Raw genomic sequence first — 20,683 nt, forward strand, 5'->3', positions numbered from 1 at the left:
AGCCATGATGTCATAGGCGGTGCGTGGGCAGAGATAGTGAGGGTGGGACTTGCAGACGATGAAGGATAGTGACAATAATTCCATGGAATAGCCCAATTCCATCATCTGGATGATGGAATTGGATTCTGAGGTTTTTTGGCAGAATCGAATTCCATGAGGAATCTTAATTGATGCGTACCAAACCATTAAAATTTCATTCCAATTCAACTTCTCATAAGCCCAATTCCATAGCACCAAACAAGGCCTGATGCTTTTCTCTTGCTCATTGAACGGTTAAAAAAAAAAAAAAAAACCGGTGCGCCAAGATATTGAAGTTGGAAGACAGATAACTAACAACAATGCAAAGTGATTCTTATTTGATGAATCATAAGGAAGTTCATTGCTTACAAAAAATTAGAAAAAGTGTAAGAAAACTTTTTTTTTTTTTAAAAAATCACCCTTAAACTAGCCCTTCCTCATAGAAAAGAGAAGCACATACCCACCCGCACATAAACATGTCAATGCTAGATTTGAACTCAAAACTTATTCCAAGTAAGGAAGGTGATGCTATCACTAAAACAACTCGCCATTGATGATAAGAAAAACTATACCAAGGAAAAAGATTCAAAAAAGAGGGTGAAATTACTGATTTTTTTTTTTTTTGGGCATCTCGGCTGTGTCTATTGGAGGATCCAAGGAATTGAAGAAAACACGTATACCCGTCATCTATTAGCAAAAGCTTCAACTATACGCCCTCAGCGTCATCAAAGTCAGCAGGCAGTCTTTAATCCTTTTAGATGAGATTTCTGAATGCCGTAATCATTTTGGGTGACAAAAGCAGGATGAATGCCAAGATTGAACCGCAGAACATTTTGATTATATATCTTACAGGATCATTATGCTCAACGACTTCTGAGGAGCCAGTGGGCGAATACATGGCTGTGGCTGAAGGGAGAGCTTCTATTACCGCATCTGCCAGATCTATAATGAAGGATGAATTGGTACCAAGAGCAGGAACACGTCCCCAATTCTTGATACCAGATTCAAGAGCCAAATGCTTGTACTCCATATCAATTTCTTCAAGGGTCTCAATGTGCTCGCTCACAAAGCTGGGATAAAAGAGAAACAAACTATTTTAACCCCAAAAAACTTTTAATTCATACATTATCTTTGCAGAAGTTTGGTCTCTTGGTGTCTACAATTAATCTACTCATTAACTAACACATCTAAAATAAACAATAAAATGTTCTAATATTGAGTTGTCACTTAAAATCTTGAAACTGCCAATTTAGTTGTATTTTGTAAATGAAGATATTTTGAAGAATATAGCTAGTCCTTAGCTATCTGAAATTTTAAAATTAAAACTACTTCATTATCTTATATTTATAAAGGAAAAAGTTTAAAATGGAAATTCCTGTGTTCTAATAAGAGTGCTATGTCAAAACTCAAAACCTAGAAACTCATTCCATAGGACTTAAAAGTGAGATGCCAATAATAACCTTACCTTACAGGAACTGCCAACAGACTCCTCACACCTTTCTGGCCAAGTTCAACGAGAACTTCATCTGTGTATGGTTTCAGCCACTGTACAGGACCTACTCGGCTCTGGAAATTAATCCAACAAAAAGAATGACAATAGCCAGAAAGAGAGTTAGAACAATGAAGCAAGAATATAAGCAGACAGTAAAAATCAAGCAAGCAAGCAATATTAGCCAACTTGATAAATGAGAAGCGATATGAGAATATAGTGCTCAAATATAACAATAGACCTGATAAGCAAGAGTGTGCTCATTATTGATTCCTCTAGCTTTCAACTCCTGCATGATCAAGAAAATGCATTCCTCCATTTGATCTCGATATGGATCACCAGCATCTTCAACATAACTGACAGGTACCCCATGGGCACTAAAAAATACCATTACCTAATATAACAAAAAAGCAAGACAAACCATGGATCAATTTGGAGTCAAACATATAAAATTACCTAAGTTAACAAGTCCATATAATAAAAGTTTCACACTTATTGCCTCAAGAGAACTGTGTTAATTCAATCAACGAAAAAATAAAGCCTACCTCCTTAGGTTCAGCAAAAGTCTGAAGCTCTTCCTCAATTAAATCCGCCATTGACTTAATGTAACCTTCTCGTTGATACCAAGAGTTTATAATAGAAACAGGCAGACTGGACAGATATTTATCTTCCCTGACAATTGAATAAATCAGGTATTAGTATATTTTAAATTTAAATTAAATTTTTTGCAGATTTGACTAGGAGATGTTAGGGGAGTTATATGCACCTTAATGCTTGTTGGAGAACACGGATGCTTGATCCAGTGGTCGAAATAGAAAACTGGGGATAGAGAGGCAGCACCACAAGCTTTGTAATCCCATCCCTCTTAATCTGTCAGGCATATGCATAACAAGCTTCTTAATTTTATATTCAAATCTCAGCTAATGAATTGGATATCAGAATACGTATTTTAAATCCTTATTATTTACCCTGTAATTCATTTCAGAAAGAAAACAACGACGCACAGGAAATATAAGGACAATATGGGGACAATAAAATTACAAAATACCACCCAGTGAAGCATGGACTTACTTGTTGAACAGCTTCTTCAGTGAATGGATGCCAGTACCGCATTCCAACATAAACATTAGCAGAAAGGCCCTTTACTTCTAAAGCCATTTTAAGTGCATGTGCCTGCAAGAGTGCCTTAAATGATAAGAATGTCATAGCCAACATCAAATACATTCAAAACCATTAATCAGCAGAATGTTGGATAGACATCAAGGGGAACAATAGTATTCCTCTCAGTGAAGGTTCAAGATTATAGGAAAGCCAGAAAAGAAAAAAAGGCAAAGGAACAGAAAGTGCAGTCCACCTGTTTGTCCGTAATTTTTCTTAAAGGGGAGCCACCTCCAATAGCAGCATATCCTTCCTTGGATTTAGGTGCCCGAAGCACAGAAATTAACTTTGCCAATGGTTGCTGTAGAAACCTGAACAACCTTGGGAGACGAATGATATCCTATTTCAATGCAAAAAAAGTATCAGCAAACAAAAGTAGGCCAAACATAAATCATTTAAGGGCCAACTAACTTACAGGGTCAGCAAAAAGATTGAACAGGAAAGGTTGAACATCATTAAGCGTCTCTGGTCCTCCAAGATTGAGAAGCAGCACCCCAACTTTTTCTTCCATAACATGGGAAGGTGATTCTAAAGCAGGGCCATCATAAGTGTATGTACCCAGAGAACAAAATGTTTGACCTACTATGTTTCTCCTGCTGAAGGGACCCCAACAAACAGTTCCCCCCATCATACCGTTTCTTTGATTAACTGAGCTACAGCACATAATTAAGGATGCTTGAGATGCAGACTTGTTATGATCTGAGTGGCCTAGGACATATGCAAGATTTTTTGTACCAAACCTGGGCCTGCAAACAGAGGAACTGAGTTCAAATAGTGACTAAAATGTTTAAATAGTAACTAAAATGACAAAGGCAATAGAGCAACACAATACTTACTAGTAACCAATTTTTTTAAAATATTTGTGACTAATTGCAAAATCAATCAATTTATCAAGTTAATATTTAGTAGGATAAGGCTTGTTGTTGTTGTTGTTGTTTGTATCAAGTTAATATTTAGCTTCTGACAGTCAGCTCAAAATCCAGAAAACTGAACACCATTGAGGATATAATAGTTGTTTCACGGCAAAACTTCAGTGTTGACAAAAAAATAATTGAGACATGGGCAATGAGAGGACCACACATGATTGAAAATGCTACATATTAATTGGCTGACTACTAGAACATTTTCAAACTCCGCAGCTTAAAAGTTCTAAAATCCTAGAAGATTATACCAGTTTTTTTAAAGAAAAATCAAGCTTCACCCTGCAATAATTTACAGGCATTACGCCAACATGTTATCATTAACTCACATTCGACATTGAAACTTTTGGGCAGGATTTGGAGAGAAATTTCTCAGTCAATAATTCGAAACAATATATCTTGATTGTCTTAATTTTGGTAAACTGAGGAACCAAACCTTACGACACAGGGAGAAGGCCATGAAAATCAGAAAAGCATGATCCCTTCGGAGAATAAAAGGCAATAAAATTGTGGCAATGTATAAAATTAGAGTTTACGAAAGGCTTTTAGATTCCATGATCCGCTAATCGAAATGAACAGTTGACAAAGCAAACAATATATTTCTCCAGATCAGTCTTGGAAGAAAGACAGATAAATATGTCAATATTATTTAATAGAATAACTCATCAGCAGCGACTTACACAGAAAATTGACGATCCAAACGATGAAGACTGGAATCACGTAAGCTGATGGCAGGACTAACCCCAGAACATGTGGCAGAGTTCATCGTCCCGAAATTCTAAAGCGGATCGACCGAAACTGATTTAGAAAAGAAAAAGAAAAAAGAAAAATAACCAAAAGCTTCAATGCTTCGCAAAGAAGCAGGAGTGAATGATGACGAGAGCGAAATGCCCAGGAGAATAAGAAAATAGAAATGCACGAGTAATGTATTTTTTAGTTTCTTCAATATATTTAACGTAGAACACTCGAGCTGAACCAAAACAAAAACCGCAAAGTCAAAAATAAAATAAAGAATCTCTCATCTAACCAGTCCACAGTCAAACCGAACAGACTCGATCTCAATGCAGGCTCTCTCTTCTCAACTCTCAAGCCCCAGAAAACGCGGTTAGGAATCGGACAGCAACAGCACCTCACCAACCCAACGGGTGACGAGAAGTCAGACACGGCGTCTTGTAATTTTTATTCTACTGACATTTCTAGCTTCCCTGCAACAACATGGTCTAGGCCCAATGTTGTCCCGGACAGTGCCCAGGCCCAATATCGGAGCAACGGACTATAGTGAGCCAGGCCATGTGGTGGTATTATGGTAAATTCTCGAATGCTTTAGGGTTTCTTCGTTGAGTATTTAAAAGCCACTGAATACCACTCGATGGAGTCGCATCTCAGGCTGAGTCGATCGATCCCTCAGCCGCTGCGTAGTTCTGCGTGTTTAGGGCTACATTCTCATATCTTGAACTCAATAATTTGGTCTGTTAGTAATTGATGAGGTAGCAATTCCACAGGCGATAGAGGGAAGAATGGCTTCATAGTAGAGTCAGCAGCAGGGGCTGATTCGATAGCCACCTGACTGCCGCTTGGAGCCAAAATCGAAAACCGGACGAAGATCCTTGAAACATGTTTCTCTTTAGTTTCAAGACACAATATCTGGTGAAATTCAAATTCAGTATTTTTGTTTTTGTTTTTATGTGTGGTGTAGTTGGCACTCAAGTCAGACACGGGTGTTTGTTGATTATTGTCTAAACAAGCCACCTTTTGCACGGTGCCTATATGTAATAAGCTGCCTGTTCACGATTGGAGGCCACCTATCAAATTATGGTTACCTTCAAATTTAAGGCAGCTACATCAATCTCTCAAGATGTTCCCCTTTTTTTCACATGGAATACCATGAACACTTTCTTAATCTGGTTTTGCATCTGAGGTGGTGGTTGTCGTCTAAGAGCCATGGAGGATCAACGAAATGATGATTGGAATCTGACTTGCGCTCCTAAAAGCCAGGATCCACCGTTTTGGAAATATCTGGTTTCTCTTTGGCCATACTAATGGATCACAATGAATGAACGAACGAATGAACCTCTCATGAAAGCTAGGTAAACGATAAAAAATAAGGTTCCATGTTGACAAAGCTCGAGAAAGTTTTCTGTTCAGTTCTGTTTGGGTCCTATTCCCCGTTCTTCTACCCAAAACAAAGAAGATAAAAATAAATAAAAATTGTATTTGGATACCTAAAAACAACAGCGAAATTTTAGTTTGCACAAAATTAGGTACTCCATATGGATTTCTCCTGAAGATGATATGCAATTAAAGAGACTTTGATGGACCGGATTCCCGCATGATAATTCAGCAAAACATAAAGAGTGACATTTTCTTAAAGTCATTGTTTCCTTGGTTCCGTAGCCATTTGCCAGAATTAATTGACCATTACTATAGATAATCATTTCGATATTTCCACCTCCCTTTGTCTATGTGATGCAATTTCTCCGAGGTCAATTCCCTATTAAGTATATTGAATAGTAATAAAGGTATTTCTCGCATGAGGAATCCCAATATGTCTGTATCTATCCCTATGAATGCGTTTCTTTCTTCACAGCTTGATTCATCATATGGACAAGATTATTGAGTTCGGCAGTAGATCGGGACGTGTGGTTTTCATGTTTTTTGTTTCTTACCTCCCAGATAAATGAAAAATTGTGACCCACGATCATAGTCCTCTTCTGCCATGTGAAGAAATCAGAGTCCCTGAGGCAGCATTGCAACCATGATTTAAGCTTTAGACTTTTATTTGATGATCTATATCGTCATTAAATCTAGGTGTATACTGTAAACCATGCATAAGGCTCTACTAAAATCACAGAACAACCAAAGATGTTCTCTTGTTTCTATTTGGTTCGCACGACAGTGATGGCACATTCCCTAATGTCCCCTTTGGTGGGAGTGAATTGAGGCTAGAGAAGTGAAATTGAAACTGGAAGCTCATATTTCATGTATTTGGTATGTTTGAATTGACTTTACTTCCATCAAAATTGATGGAATCCACTTCCACACCTACTCCCATGAAACCCAATTCCACTTCCATCACAATTTTAAGTCTGACGGTCTTGCCCCGTTGCCATCTCTCCATTTTTATTGCCATTGAAAATGATGAAGAGGACCATCGCAGCAACTGTGGTGACTTTGATGAGGACGATGCTGAATGATGATGACTTCGACGAGAATGACACTGAATGGAGATGATTCCTGCTCTAACTCTTGTTCTTCAATTCTCTATTTGCAACAATAAGAATTTACAATGGTTTTAAGTACCACAATCTTTCCTTGCACATTTCCTCTCTCATTTGAAATACGACTCATAAAATCAATGACCCAGGGAACATCTATAGGGAGGTTTAGGCTATGCAGTCCCTTCACCAACAAATCTAGGTTGGGGGAAGGGTTTAACCATGTAGTCCCTTCAACATTGCAATTGTATAAATGACGCTGTAGATGGGAAGACAATATTTTAGATCCTTTTGACGCATTTGGGAAAAAGATAAAATTCAAACCACTTTAAAAATTTCAACACCCATGAGCTTAAAAAATCAAATGGATTCCTCTAATCTTCAATTTAAAATTTTCTTCCTTTCTTTTTGTTTAAAACATAATAATTCTTCAATCAATATGATATAATAAAAATAACATATAATTCTTCAATTCTTCAATCAATCAATGTGGTATAATAAAAAAAAACATATAATTCTCATGCTTGGTTGATTACAGTTACAATGGTAGCAAGGAGTAGGATTTTTTAGATTAAAGCATGCAAGTCTTTTTACATTATAAAAAGATATAATAATTAAAATTATATTATATTTTTATTATGATATCAAACACATTTTTAAATTCATTTCTCCTTTATTTTCATTTTTAACTCCACTCTCATTTTTGTCAAAAACGTTTCTATTGCACCAAACGAGGCATAAAATTTTATGGATGGTGTCTACTAAATATTTTCAAAAATATTTATAAATTACTTGGCAAACAAAAATTTAAACCCATGATCATTTTGTAAGCCATAAATCTAATCTTTATTGGTTGGATCATCTTTGTTAGTATCTCTTGTTAGTTTTTAAATGAATGTTTGTTTTACTTAATTGATATGAAAATACAGTAAAAGTTTTCGAACACAAACAATTGAGATTCCAATTTTTTATTTTTAGTATAGATGGAGTTTCTTTGACGTTCATATGTCAATGAAAGTTTTGAAGTCTAAAATTTGTAAAAGAAGATTGGAATATTTAAAATTCGTTCATGTAAAATTAGAATAGTCATGGGAGAGTTTTTCAAGTCTAAAATACGAAAAAGGAAGGAGTTCCAGACGAGATTAAAGAGGCACCATCTGATGGCCGATTAGCCTGCGAAAATCCATTCGAATCCCGGATTCGGCAAAGGAGAAAGGGAAGAAGAGAATATGGAGGGGATCGAGGGAGATAGTTCAGGCAGAGCAAGCAAGTATGTGCTGGAATCAGGACCCCTAAGAAACGAAGATATACTGATTTGTGTGGATGTGGATCCTGAATCCCTTGTCGAGTTGAAGGCTACTGGTTCTAATGGCCGACCACTCACCAGGTTGGACTCCATCAAGCAAGCCATCCTTCTCTTTGTTAATGCCAAGCTCACCATCAATCCTGAACATCGTTTTGCCTTCGTCACTCTCGGAAAGTCTGCTTCTTGGGTAACTTCCTTTTTCCCATTCTGTTTCTTTATCACAAATGCTGTCAAAGACGCTCAGAAATTTCTCGTTCTTACCCCTTCCCTTCCAATCTGTGCCCGGCATATTCCCTTCGTTCTTTTTTCCTCTCAATTTCAGATAAAACTTGCACCTCTTTTCTTCTTGCACCAAATGTTTTTACTTATTTTTCATTCAATTCCTGTCCTTGGTACCCAAGAAAATGACAGACCAAGAAAAATAAGGAGGTGCAGGGACATTAATCTTCGATGTTTTAATTGGCAAGCTCTTTGTTATGCTTATTTTGCTGATTGCGATTGCAAAGTAAATTTAGGGTTTAGTCCTGGACTCCTTAGCACATAGTTTAAAGGAAAAGAAGTCGTTTGCTTTCGGATTATAGGAGCAACTCGAAATAACCTATGTTGATACACTTTCTTCCCCCTGTGTGTCTTGCTTATTATTACATGATATGCAAAGTGGCAGAATGATATCCCTGAAGGAGATTTAGTGCATTGTGAAACAGCCTGAATAAGGGCTGAGAATTAGAACCTTGCTCTTATAAAATTATTATTTGAAAACAAGTCTTCTGGAACTTGTTTTTAAATCGGCATGACAAAATGAAGAATAAGCTCTTATTCTTTCTTGTAGCGCTTTAATTTTTGAGACATTAATCATATCTCTATAATTCATGGGTGCCTTTGCAGTCTTTATTGCCACTATATGCTTGAAAGCTCAAAGTTTCATGAAGTACACACATCCATTGCTAGTTGGAAACCCTTGATAATCATTTTCTATTTGGAAAAAATGGTTGCTTGGCCTACTGAATGTTAGCTTCTATTATATTGTATTTACGAAAATAGACAAGTTACTGTTTTGAAGGATGCATTAAATGTCTTAGTTTTACATGCTTCCTTGGCCTAGTGATGACAATATATCTCCAATCTTTCTTCTTATTGATGTTTGATGTGCTATTTGTGCATTATATCGTCATTGTAGTAACTAATAAATGAAAAGATTTCTTGCTTTTTCCATGTAATATGGATCTACAGAACATTCTTAATTTCTTATTTGTTTCTTTTTAATAAGAGATTTGAAGTAGTGATTAATTATGCTTGTTTTGCATGTATTCTAATAATTTGCAGCTCAAGAAAGAATTTAGCAATGATGTTGAGTCTGCAATTGCTGCAATGCGGGGGCTTTTAGCTACTTCATCCAGCAGCCAACCAGATCTTACTAACTTGTTCAGAGTTGCTGCTCATGAAGCTAAGAAATCTCATGTGCAGAATCGCATTTTCAGAGTGGTAGGTTGTGGCTGACCTCATTGTTATGTCTCTGTGATTGCACGTTTCTTATGATTTGTTGATATCAAGGATTTTTTGAAGTGCTGCCAATACTATGAATTCTGACTAGGCTGTGAAGTGAGCCACACAGCCCTGTATATAGCTAATAAATAGTGTAGCTTCCAATAGGCTTTACTTTATTATATATATTGACATTGATGATATATTGATGTGCAATATCCTTCTCTCAGATTCTCATCTATTGTCGATCATCAGTGCGACCACTACATCAATGGTCTTCAAACCAAAGGCTTTTCACTTTGGATGTGATGTATCTCCATGACAAGCCTGGACCTGAAAATTGTCCCCAGGCAGTTTATGATACCCTTGTGGAAGCCCTTGAACAAGTAAGTGAATATGAAGGCTATATCTTGGAGAGTGGGCAAGGGTTGGTGCGTGTCATTTTCCGTCACATGTGCATACTCTTGGCACATCCTCAGCAGCGTTGTATACAAGATGATATTGACTTTCCCAAAGCTCTTGCAAAGAAGTCTCCTCCACCAGAGTCGGTGACTACTGAAGACAGTGTTCCTGTACCCACCCAATGAGTATGTCTCTGTTTTCATATAGTACTTTATGAAGATGATGTGGATTAGTAGCATCTAATTTTCTCTGTAAATTTTGGCATCTCAAAGTTCCACAACAGTGGATACACAAACGTCAATGCTTTTTGCCATCAATCCAAGCTTAGGAGCTATACTAGCAAAGTATACATTGTGTCTTCTTTTTGGTGCACGTCTGCTGCTGTATCATATGTTCATTTTCTGTCAGTGTGAAAATAAGCTTTCTTTGCTTTGCTTCCTCCTATACCTGTGTTCAGGTTTAGGTTACTTCAATGAGACCAAGATCATTATCAGTTGCCATTGTGTTATAGTTTTATAAAATGTTAATGTTAGTTAGATTTGAATAACAGTTTAGCGGTGCTGTGATTAACCGTTGGGTGAGGTAAGCGGGTGAAGCCTATATATATGTTAAGGCATTTGAACTGTAGTTTATCTCAGCAATGACTACATAGAATTTCTTTTGTTACTAAGTTTCTCTCAACCCCTTCTTAATCTCTCATTCCTCTCTGCCTCTACCTATCTTTCTGTTCTTCTCTCATCTTTTCCCTCATCTCTTTCTAATTCCTACAAGTCCAAAATTACTTCTACGCAACACATTGCCACTTAAACCCAAAACATTTATATTGGAGAAAGAATGTTCCTCATTTTGACTGCTTGGGGAGCAAATTGCCCCAGATAGTGTCTTACCTTGACAAGTTTTGAACCACTGATTGACTGTTAATAACCTCAACCCAAAAGCTACGCGGTTGGAACCAAACATCAATATTTGCATTGGTCTTTCAACGTAATGGACCTCATTGCTGGATACGTGGCTGAGTTACAAACCCGATTCAACTATTCATAATTTTCTCCGGCAAAGCCCTGAACCTTTTCTGATACTTTCTGATGGAATTTTCACTCAACAAAAAGGTTGAGTTCTAGAGAACTCCCTAAAATTTGTTGATGCTCTTCGTTATTGAGGATAAGTCGAGCACCGTGCACTCTTCTGCCTCCTACATCAATTTATTAAGCTATTTATACAGGATTTCTCCTCATGATTGTTAACCCTTCGGCATAACAAGTGACAGCCTCGTAATAATTGCGTGGAACCGAGCCTCCCTAATGAAGTTCCATAACCCGAAACAGAGGAAGATGGAATTGAGAGGCACTAACTTATCCTAGCGATAAATTTTCATTCTAGACCATCTTGCACCGTTTGAATGTCCGTTTTTGTTCCCATGAACTCTTAATCACTCTTCTGCCCACCTAACTTCCAAGTACAAGACAAAGGCTCTTCGGCGGCGAGAAACCATAATATGCATAAGCATGACATGCCTCATCTGATAGGCAAGCATTTGCGGAAGCCAGGATTATTTTTTGTCAACTTAAAAACCAGGTTTCATCAGCTAACTTGTGCTTGCCTCCTGAATTATATTAACTCTTACATCTGTAATTGAGCTCCTTGCATGAACATTGCCATACTAGAAGTATTTCTGGAGTTCTACAAATTGGGTGTGTGTGTGTGTCTCTGTGTATAGCCTCATTTTCTGTGTGATTCGACTGGAATTTATGAAGCTCACGATGTTATAAAGATTATGGATTTGGTAGATGTTTAGGAGAACGTTAACAAAGGTTCCAGACACAGCCATCGCATTCGGCCATGGTTTAACCATATGACAATGTTATGGCGAGTTTCATCATTAACAAGTCGTAAGGCCCAAAAAAAGAAAGAAACAAAGAAAGAAAGGCCCTGAATTGATTATCTGATAATCATTGGTTTTAGCTCACTTTGTGTAAAATGTTTGTTTTAACCAGAAGGCAGCATATTGAATTTTGCGAGTGCCTATCTACTTTATAAGTATTTATTTATTTTCTTATAAAACTGACAAATTGTGAAAATTTTATCCACACGCATACAAAGCATTTAAATAAAAAATAAATTGTGAGCAAAATACAAAATTCATGAGAATAGAGACCAAATGCTAAAAAAATCTACGTTATATTAAATATGAAATTAATTAATTAGTCACAGAAAATTTATTGTTTGAATGATATGGTTACTTGTATATGTAAAATGACAAAATGAAGGGAGAAAATTTAATAATCTTTTTTTAATCAGAGAATATGCTGCATAGTCATCTTAGATTCATCATAGCCCAAGACGGTACATGCAGACTCTTTTTCATTAATATAAATGATCTCACGCACTAGTATATCAATTCACAACCCCCCCCCCTTCTCTCTCCTCCTTTCTCCTTTTCTTAAATGGCACAACGAATGGACACCATCTTTTTCCCGCATCTGGTCCGATGGTGGGACCGAAGCAGACCCAAGTCACCCAACATGGAAAGTCCGTCCGTTCCGCCTCTCACCTATCACTCCCAGTCCCAGTGCCTCCTCCTGTGATTCCGACACACCATGTCACAAATAAATAATAATATAATACCGTTTAAAAAAATTAACTTCTCAAAATATAAACATTTTCAAAAAAATAAAATTTTATTATTAATAAATTTTTTAATGTTACTCTTTTCATTATATTATTTCTCTTTAATATTTTTTTAAATGGAATACTAAATAAAAAATATTTTTAGAAGTTTATATTTTTATTGGTATGTATAATTTTATTTAAAATATTTTATAATGTATGAGGGAAAATATATTGCTGACTGGGAGACTTCTTACAGACAAAATAAGCCGTTCTTCCAACTAAGGAATGCAAAACCCATTACAAGTTGTAAAAGAACTGTTCACAAATTAGTGCGCCCATATTCCATGACCTATAAATAATCTCTAATGGTTGGTTGAAGACACGTTACCCGCAGAATAAAGTGGCAATCAAACAGATCAAACAGAAAGCATTTGAAATTGTAGGTCCATTCTTTTCCATGATAATAACCAGCTTAGATTTAAGGAAATAAATTTATATGCTAATTTTTGGTATGTCATCATAAATAAGGGACTCGTGTCGTGAATTCATCCGTCTGTCCGCAAACCATCACCATTGATGATTGAGAAGTCTCGAGCTGGATTGTGTTCGTGGCACGCGATATAAATTGGGGGAAAACCAGTATAACAACTATCTTACTGGTTACGAATTGCATTGACAAATCAATTGATTACGTTTCACAAGAGGCGGACATGAAATGCTTGAATCCGGAATTCGAACATTTCACAGGCGAATATATTATATTGATCCATTTTCCATTCCAAAAAAAAAAGCCGGAATTCACAGGCGAATGCTATGGCCTCTGATCTCCATGAAGAAGGCTTTGCAGCCAATTTTTCAGAGGCATTTTTTGATGTGATCATAAACCAACCAGATAAATTAAGGTAAAATTTAAAAACAGCTTAGTGAAGACCAAATGATCTCCACCGGAGAAACTGATAAACTACACCAGACATCGCTGATTAAAATAATCAGACTTAAAAATAACCAGAAATCGATTATATACTACAATCTATGAACGCAAACGTACAATATTACAAAAACAATTCACACGTGAAATAAAAATACGCAAATACCCATATTATTATATAATCTGTGCACGGGAAATCCAGAGACGAATTTATACTAATGAGTCCCTATTACTGCCACACTGATGTAACTATACCAAAATGATTAAATCAACCTTAGATCCGGAGAGTAGATCCAAAGAAGAGAGCTAAAGCAGCAGCGAGACAACCAGAGGCGAGTGATGGTGAAATAACAACAGCAGGGGAAGTGGGGCTGGGAGCCGGAGCCTCGGCAGCGTGAGCAACATTGATAACTGAAAGGACAGTGAGGGTCACAGCTATTGTGCTAACGAGCATCTGCTGAGTGAACGCCATTGATGATGAATAAGCTTCTAGGGCTGTGAGATTTGAAACAGTTTGGACCACTGAGAGACTGCATAGAGCGAGCCAAAGGGGCACAGATGGAGCGTTTAAATAGGGAGGGAGGTACAACGAGGGAGACTAGGAGAGAGATTGAAGAGGGCACTGGGCAGTCTGGGTAGCTGCCCGGATTTACAGGCTGGCGATTGGTTGAGTGCCAGCTATTTCCTTCAGGCGAATCCCCACAAAGAGGCTCAAGGGACTTGGAACGATGCCGTATAAGTGTTTTGAAAATGCCTTCTTATGCCACAAAATTATGAGAAAAAGACGAATATACACCAGTGAAATGACTGCAAATAGTTTTTGTATCATCATTTTTTTCTATTTTGGTATTTAAAAATAATAAAAATGAAACAAATATCAGAAACAGTTTTCCTTTTTCACTTCTACCTTGCCAACCAAGGGACCACAGGGCCTTAGGTCACGACACATAAGCTTGGATTGGTTTTCAACAAGGGTGTACACGAGACAAGGTGAAATGAAATTAAGACTCCCCTATCTTATATCTATATAAAAAAAAATTAAAACTAAATTTTTATCTCATGTGTTATCTCATCAGTGATTAAAATGAGATCAAGATGTCTCATTATTTTAATAAATTAAACAATGTTGGAAAAAGATTTAGATAAGAACATTGATTAAAATTTCAAATCATATAATTTATTAAGTTTGAAATCAAAACAATAAATATATAAATCAAAAAAATTTAAAGTCAATTATTAAATTACACATTATAATAGTAATTACAAGTAATCTTTAAGTTATAAGTGTAGCAACAACAGGCAAGTCAAGCACAATATTAAATTATTATTTTTTTATTTTAGTTGAGATATGCTAAGTTAATTATTTTTTAAAAATAAAATAAGAAACATGGTATAAATAAAAAGTTAGTAAATAAATAAATATAAAAATAAATTATATTAATATAATTAATATATTATAAAAAAGATATCGCACTGTTTATTTATATCATTAAAATTATCAATATAAAAATTTTTAATTTTATATAAGATTGTAAGTATTGAAATTATAATTGATATAATTAATATTAATATAAATTATATTAATATAATTAATATATTTAATGTATATTTTTAAAATAAAAAATAATATATATATATATATATGATATTTGGAACAAGATGAAATATCTTAATAATAATTTTATATTTTGTCCTATTTCAAATTTTTTTTATTTCGTCCCGTAAATTTTATCTTAATTATTTTTGAATCGGCATAATATTAAATCAATCGTTCAACATTACTGATTTTCAATTCCACTAAATGCAAGACAGTAACACGTGTTAGGGCATGAATTATGATAGTGGGCCAGAGTAGTAAATTTATCAATGGCTGCAATCATGGTGAGTCTGATTAGAAGCGTAATAGACGTTGGACTTCTGGGTCCATCCCTAGAGCGAGTAATGGGTTACCACTTACCACGTAACGTAAATAGCGGGTTTAATTTACAGAATCTTCTGGGATCTTTTTATTCGGCTCAGGCCTAATTTGACAATTTGACTTGTTCCTTACCAAGGAGATAATGATCAGTGTAGGCCCCGATACATGACGGTGTGAAAATGTGTGTATTTTTTTCATTTTCCATTTACTTCTTCTCCTCTTTTGATTTTTGATAAGATGGTATCATGTCTGCAAGGGGGAAAAAATCAAAATGATCAACTGAATGAAAGAGATATACTTGAGAGTTGAGACCAGCTCAAATAACTTCGACACTGCACTGTTGGATCCACCGTATGGTAGAGACAGAACCTTGTTCGTCCACTCCTCACCTCACGGCAAGCCTGAATTGTGATCGTTGTTCGAGTTTTGGTGCTGAATTGCCATAATTCTGCTTTAAATGCAACTTAAGATTAGTTTTGACTTATGGACGAGGACAGCTATACGCGTAAGATTCCATTACCCAGATGAACAATTTATAAGTGATTATAGAGAGATTATGGGTAACGAAGACATGCCCCATATATTATTATTCAGTATTCACACTCACTCAACAACGAAGCAGACTAGATACACCATTCGGAATTGAAATAGCACAAAAGGAATAAATCACATCAAACCCTCGCTCAATATTGAACATAAATTTGGCTGAAATAGTCGAATGTGATGAGAAATCAAGCATTTCCGTTATGAACAGTACAGTCAATAAAGATATTTAGGCCTCAAGAAAAGGCATGGACAAAATACTCAATCAAAAAAAAAAAAGTGAGGTTATATTACTACCAACAACCAATATGCATGGGGCAACTTGAAAGAAAAACACGTAAAAAAAAAAAAATCTGATTTCGAAATCCATATAATTCCCTATATTTGTAATGAATAATAAGAATATGGATCAGAAGCCCAAAACTTTGGGTGCAATGTGTAGCAGAGGTTCCAAAGCACTGGGAGCAAATTTTCTGGCAAAAAGAAAACAAACGGAAGAGTTTCGATTGTTATAAAGGCAGCGATGACCTTCACGAACCCTTCTGAAAAACTCCTCTGTGATGTCTGATCCTCCAAAGGTGGCTGGGTGAGCTCCTCCTCTGGACCAGTCCACCCAAGTCACGCTCCTATTCGCCAACATATTCCCTGCTTCAATGGTCAGCATCGTTGGGAAATAGTGCTCGTCCACGTAGCAAGCCGGTCTACAATATTGCTCAAATTTTGTATAAAATCTAGTGTCCTCAACTATGTTGATAGCAAGTTTCCGATTTACTTCAAACCATTGAGACCCCTTACGCCAATCTGTGATATTCACATCAGGAGACATGTGCTCGTTATAGCGACCTCTGCCAAATGGCCCAGGATCATCAAATGCTCCCATGAAGCTGTATTTTGATCGCATTATGTAATTGTAGATGACACTAAAACTATAGACCGGGACGCATGATTCGGACAGCAAAACAAACCGCTCATTGGAAATATCAAGTAATGCATTAGCAAGTAGTCTTCTTTCAGCATCGCACATGCTCATCCTTCCCCACTCAGAAATCTGCACCAGAAACAGCATGCATCCAATGAGTTTTTAGAATGATGAAAATCTTGTGCAAAATATCCAGACTTCAGATAGTTACACCAGAAGAAAATTAATGCTAACTGGAAACTAATATCAACTTAATGCATCTTCAATATTCTTACAAAACACTCCAGGGTAAGGAAAATAGAAGCAGGCTCTTCATCATTCAAGCACAAATTTTCTTCACAAGGGTGAGTAGATCAGGCCAAAGTCATCAAGTTCAACAACAATAAATGAGATGCATGCATGAAACCCAACTCACTACTTAACAATTAAGCAAAACCCTCATCAGCAGGGGTTGGGTGAAGTGGAAAAGACTAGTCCCTATAACGAACCAAGGTTTGAATTTAGGAGAAGTGCCCACCTTTAATACCCGTCTATGTCCCAAACAAGATTACTTCCAATACAAGGATGCCCATGTGCAACAACCAAAAAAGGCAAAACTCTTGGTATAACTACTTCACAGACCGCACAAGGCTCATGAAACCATGGTTCATAGTTCATATTCCTTGGAATTTAACCTTCATGCAAAAGTTGACAGCCTTTCCTCCATACCGCTCATTTACTTCAAGGGAAAATAAGCACCCAGACAATGACTTCGATGTCTCTATGTTATCCTACCATCTGAAGTAATGCAAACAATTTTCATGTTTGTCGTAGGACTTTATCAGATGGTTTCTGTGACCAGCTATTTCTAACCATGTACCGTCTGTGCATTGCAGTGGACAAGATGGCATTTATATTCATGGGTAGTTGAACAAGACTTCAGGCATATGAGGCCGTTAATTCTCAGAGCATTTGGAAAGAAGCAACCCCTAAATCTCCCAAGAAAATATACGTGTACTGAAGCTGAACATCCATGAAATCTTAATATATGCACAAACCATCCACTTGGACCATCTTTGACACGCCAGCTTCAGATTCTATTAAGCAAGAGTCACTGATATATATGCACAAAATTACAGTTTAGTGCCAGTCCTGTACTAAGCATCTTCACTACTAAGCTCAACCTTTACATATGTTAATCTGATTTTTCAACCAACCACTTTACAATCTCATGTAGTCAACATAAAAATATTAAAAATACACAAGACTTGCAGAGACAAATAATGTTCCACTCAAGACAACTCTAAATTTTGCAATCAAGCATGGATAATCTGGTAATGTAGTTACAGGTTGTCAGGTTCCAGCTCCTCTTCAGATTGTCACATAATCCAAATCATCCCCAGACCCCAAGTGCACAAAAATCCTAAGAGCATCTTTGTATTTTCAGTATGATCCAGTATAATGATAATTGCATTGCCATTGATAGTTTACTGTACTGTAGGACTACATCTGTCATTCAAACCAATGAGATACCTAAAGCCGAAAAATAGAAAAATGCACAATGGTCATGGATTTAGCTTGATAGTTGTCTAAATGTCACCAATTTCATACAAGGAACTTAAGATTGTATATCCGATACACAATTCACATTTCTATAAAACAATAAGCTAAAAAGATGAGATGAATTTCACGAACCTGGCTAGGGATTTGTCTGTTGTGAAAAGCAGATGAAGGTGGGAATTTAGCTTGAAATGATGGCAATGAATGAACATAGATCGAATAAAATCCCTCGTGTCCCTTAAAAAACCTCTCCCAGAGAGGTGCAAGAGGCAATGGTCCCTTGGTCAAGAACATAAATGCAATCTTTGGAACTCTTCGAAAAGGATACTTTTTGATTCGAGGCACAAAGGAGGCCCTCCATAATAGTTGTTCATCAGTCATGTTATGGATCAGATTTGAAGGAGGCTTAACATATTTCTCCAGACCATTCGGCTCCTCGTAACAAGGCTGAAGACTGGAATTTACAGATGTGACCAAATTCTGAACCCCAAAATGCTTAACCATGTATATACTGATAACTGTAAACGCAACACATAGAGCAAGAAACAGCACAAGTAGCTGCAACAATCTCTGTGGCAAGGCTTTGGATTGGTTCGCTCTGGTCGAAACCGCGGTTTCTTTTCCTTCTTCGACGGCAGCAACCCTGGACTGCATCTCGTCGAAACAAACACCTACTGTAGCAACCACTTCCGGAAGCTTGTCTTCTGTAGGATCAAATCCGACCGACCCCTTTAAGATTCAATCCTGTAAGTAAGTTGACTCTGTTGGCAGTAGCAGTGAATCATTCCAAAGTCCTAATTGCAATCTTGGAAAACGAACAAAAACAGGGAAGTAGGTAAGAGATTCACAAGTCGTCACATGAAACTTCGAATCCCCGAGTCTATGTCAGAACATTATCATCTTAAACAATAAAGTTCAACATAGATCTAAAAGTAGAAGCAGTATTCCGAAACGAGACTAAACATGTGCTGTTGGAAAGGCCAAGATTGTAGCACATGGGTATTAGCTCAAACAGAGCCCTCCCCGAGCATCTAACTAAAATGGGTTTTTTTTTTTTGAATCAAGCAAGAAAGTTCCGAGATATACCAAATCAACTATTTAAGAAGAAAAATAAATGGATGGAGATAAGAAATCAAAGAGAAAATCAAATCAGGTTCTAATCAGCAACCTCAGAATTAATTGATTGCAAAAGTAATGGTTCCCCCGGGTCTGGCGAATGAATCTTGGCAGGAGAGAAGGAGAGAGAGGGAGAGAGCCCAGAAGGCCCAGAAGGAGGGAAATTAATTTAGCTTGGTAACCATGAGCATGGATTTTTCAGGAACTTGGGTGATGGGGCATGACTCGGGAAATCTGATAAACGTAGAATGTTTTTCATTTTCCACGCCGGCTTTGGCCGAGTTTGTCCGCTGCGCCTCATATTGCGAGCTGCCACATTGCCATTGAGATTCATGTTTCAAGGTCGGGATCTAGATCACTAGATGCGCGTCTTAAAAGGTCTCGGCAAAATGACATTCAACGACCATCAGTTTGTAAAATTTATATTAGAATTTTAAGATTTTGTAAGCATCTTAATTAAAAGAAATTTGACCATTGCCTTAGCCCTTTACGAAAAAAAAAAACTCTAAAATCTTTAATATCTTAATATTTAAATTTTCAATATTTTTATTTTAAAAATTGGGGTAAAATAAATTAAAATTATTATATAAAAATTTATGCTATAACTTATGCATGTAAATTTTACTAGAACTGAAAAGGAAGATCGCTGTTGGCCAAAAAAAAAAAAAACAGAGAAGGAAGATCGCGAACTTAATGATGGTCTTAGATTTAAAAAAAAATTCATAACAGTCTTCCAAATTTCTAATAATTTCAAAATGTCTTGCAAATAAAATCGGTGGAAATAGCATTTAATTTTTAAGTCGACAATCAAGCTTGCTTCAGCTAAAATAAAATGAAATTTAGGAGGAAAAAAAAAGGCTTCGAACATCAAACGCATTGCGATCACTTCGAACAATTCATCAACGTGTTTAGGGGGGAGAGACCAAGTGAGGAGGGACACCCCAAAAATTTATGTAATTTATTTATTTTTTAAAAAATTTTAATTTACATTCAAAAAAAATCCGCACACACAAACATACTCCTACCATTTTTATATAAAAAAATTATATCATATAATTTAAAAAAATTCATTAATTATAATAATTATATTTGAAAATAAAAAATAGACTAAAGTATCTTG

At 36.4% G+C, this 20,683-nt stretch overlaps 3 protein-coding genes across 5 annotated transcripts; 1 reads left to right on the forward strand and 2 right to left on the reverse strand.

Moving 5' to 3' along the window:
• Window positions 1-330: 330 nt before the first annotated feature.
• Window positions 331-4,738, reverse strand: LOC129302311 (ferrochelatase-2, chloroplastic-like). 2 transcript variants are annotated; one of them, XM_054941088.1, is made up of 10 exons: window positions 4,613-4,738; window positions 4,266-4,383; window positions 3,081-3,411; window positions 2,862-3,005; window positions 2,579-2,680; window positions 2,274-2,377; window positions 2,053-2,179; window positions 1,749-1,901; window positions 1,484-1,584; window positions 331-1,088 (listed from the first exon to the last, which is right to left on the reverse strand). In XM_054941088.1, exons 2-10 carry the CDS (start codon window positions 4,349-4,351, stop codon window positions 773-775), a joined length of 1,464 nt encoding a protein of 487 aa, XP_054797063.1. In that variant the 5' UTR covers window positions 4,352-4,383; window positions 4,613-4,738; the 3' UTR covers window positions 331-772. The 2 variants fall into 2 exon arrangements, with proteins under 2 accessions (XP_054797063.1, XP_054797062.1); XM_054941087.1 differs by having other exon boundaries at window positions 4,266-4,719.
• Window positions 4,739-7,892: 3,154 nt separating this feature from the next.
• On the forward strand, window positions 7,893-10,486 carry LOC129303500 (uncharacterized). The gene is made up of 3 exons (XM_054942859.1): window positions 7,893-8,293; window positions 9,430-9,588; window positions 9,819-10,486. The coding sequence occupies exons 1-3, from the start codon at window positions 8,030-8,032 to the stop codon at window positions 10,173-10,175; spliced, it is 780 nt and encodes a 259-aa protein (XP_054798834.1). The 5' UTR covers window positions 7,893-8,029; the 3' UTR covers window positions 10,176-10,486.
• A 5,622-nt stretch (window positions 10,487-16,108) lies between these two features.
• On the reverse strand, window positions 16,109-19,903 carry LOC129303636 (glycosyltransferase BC10-like). Of its 2 annotated transcripts, none has more exons than XM_054943074.1 (3): window positions 19,616-19,903; window positions 18,583-19,191; window positions 16,109-17,037 (listed from the first exon to the last, which is right to left on the reverse strand). In XM_054943074.1, the coding sequence occupies exons 2-3, from the start codon at window positions 19,099-19,101 to the stop codon at window positions 16,399-16,401; spliced, it is 1,158 nt and encodes a 385-aa protein (XP_054799049.1). In that variant the 5' UTR covers window positions 19,102-19,191; window positions 19,616-19,903; the 3' UTR covers window positions 16,109-16,398. The 2 variants fall into 2 exon arrangements, with proteins under 2 accessions (XP_054799049.1, XP_054799048.1); XM_054943073.1 differs by having other exon boundaries at window positions 18,583-19,252.
• Window positions 19,904-20,683: the final 780 nt, after the last annotated feature.

Source organism: Prosopis cineraria, unplaced genomic scaffold (assembly GCF_029017545.1).
Source record: "Prosopis cineraria cultivar Desert tree isolate PC_DT_omini unplaced genomic scaffold, ASM2901754v1 PC2, whole genome shotgun sequence".
Taxonomy (NCBI): Eukaryota; Viridiplantae; Streptophyta; class Magnoliopsida; order Fabales; family Fabaceae; genus Prosopis; species Prosopis cineraria.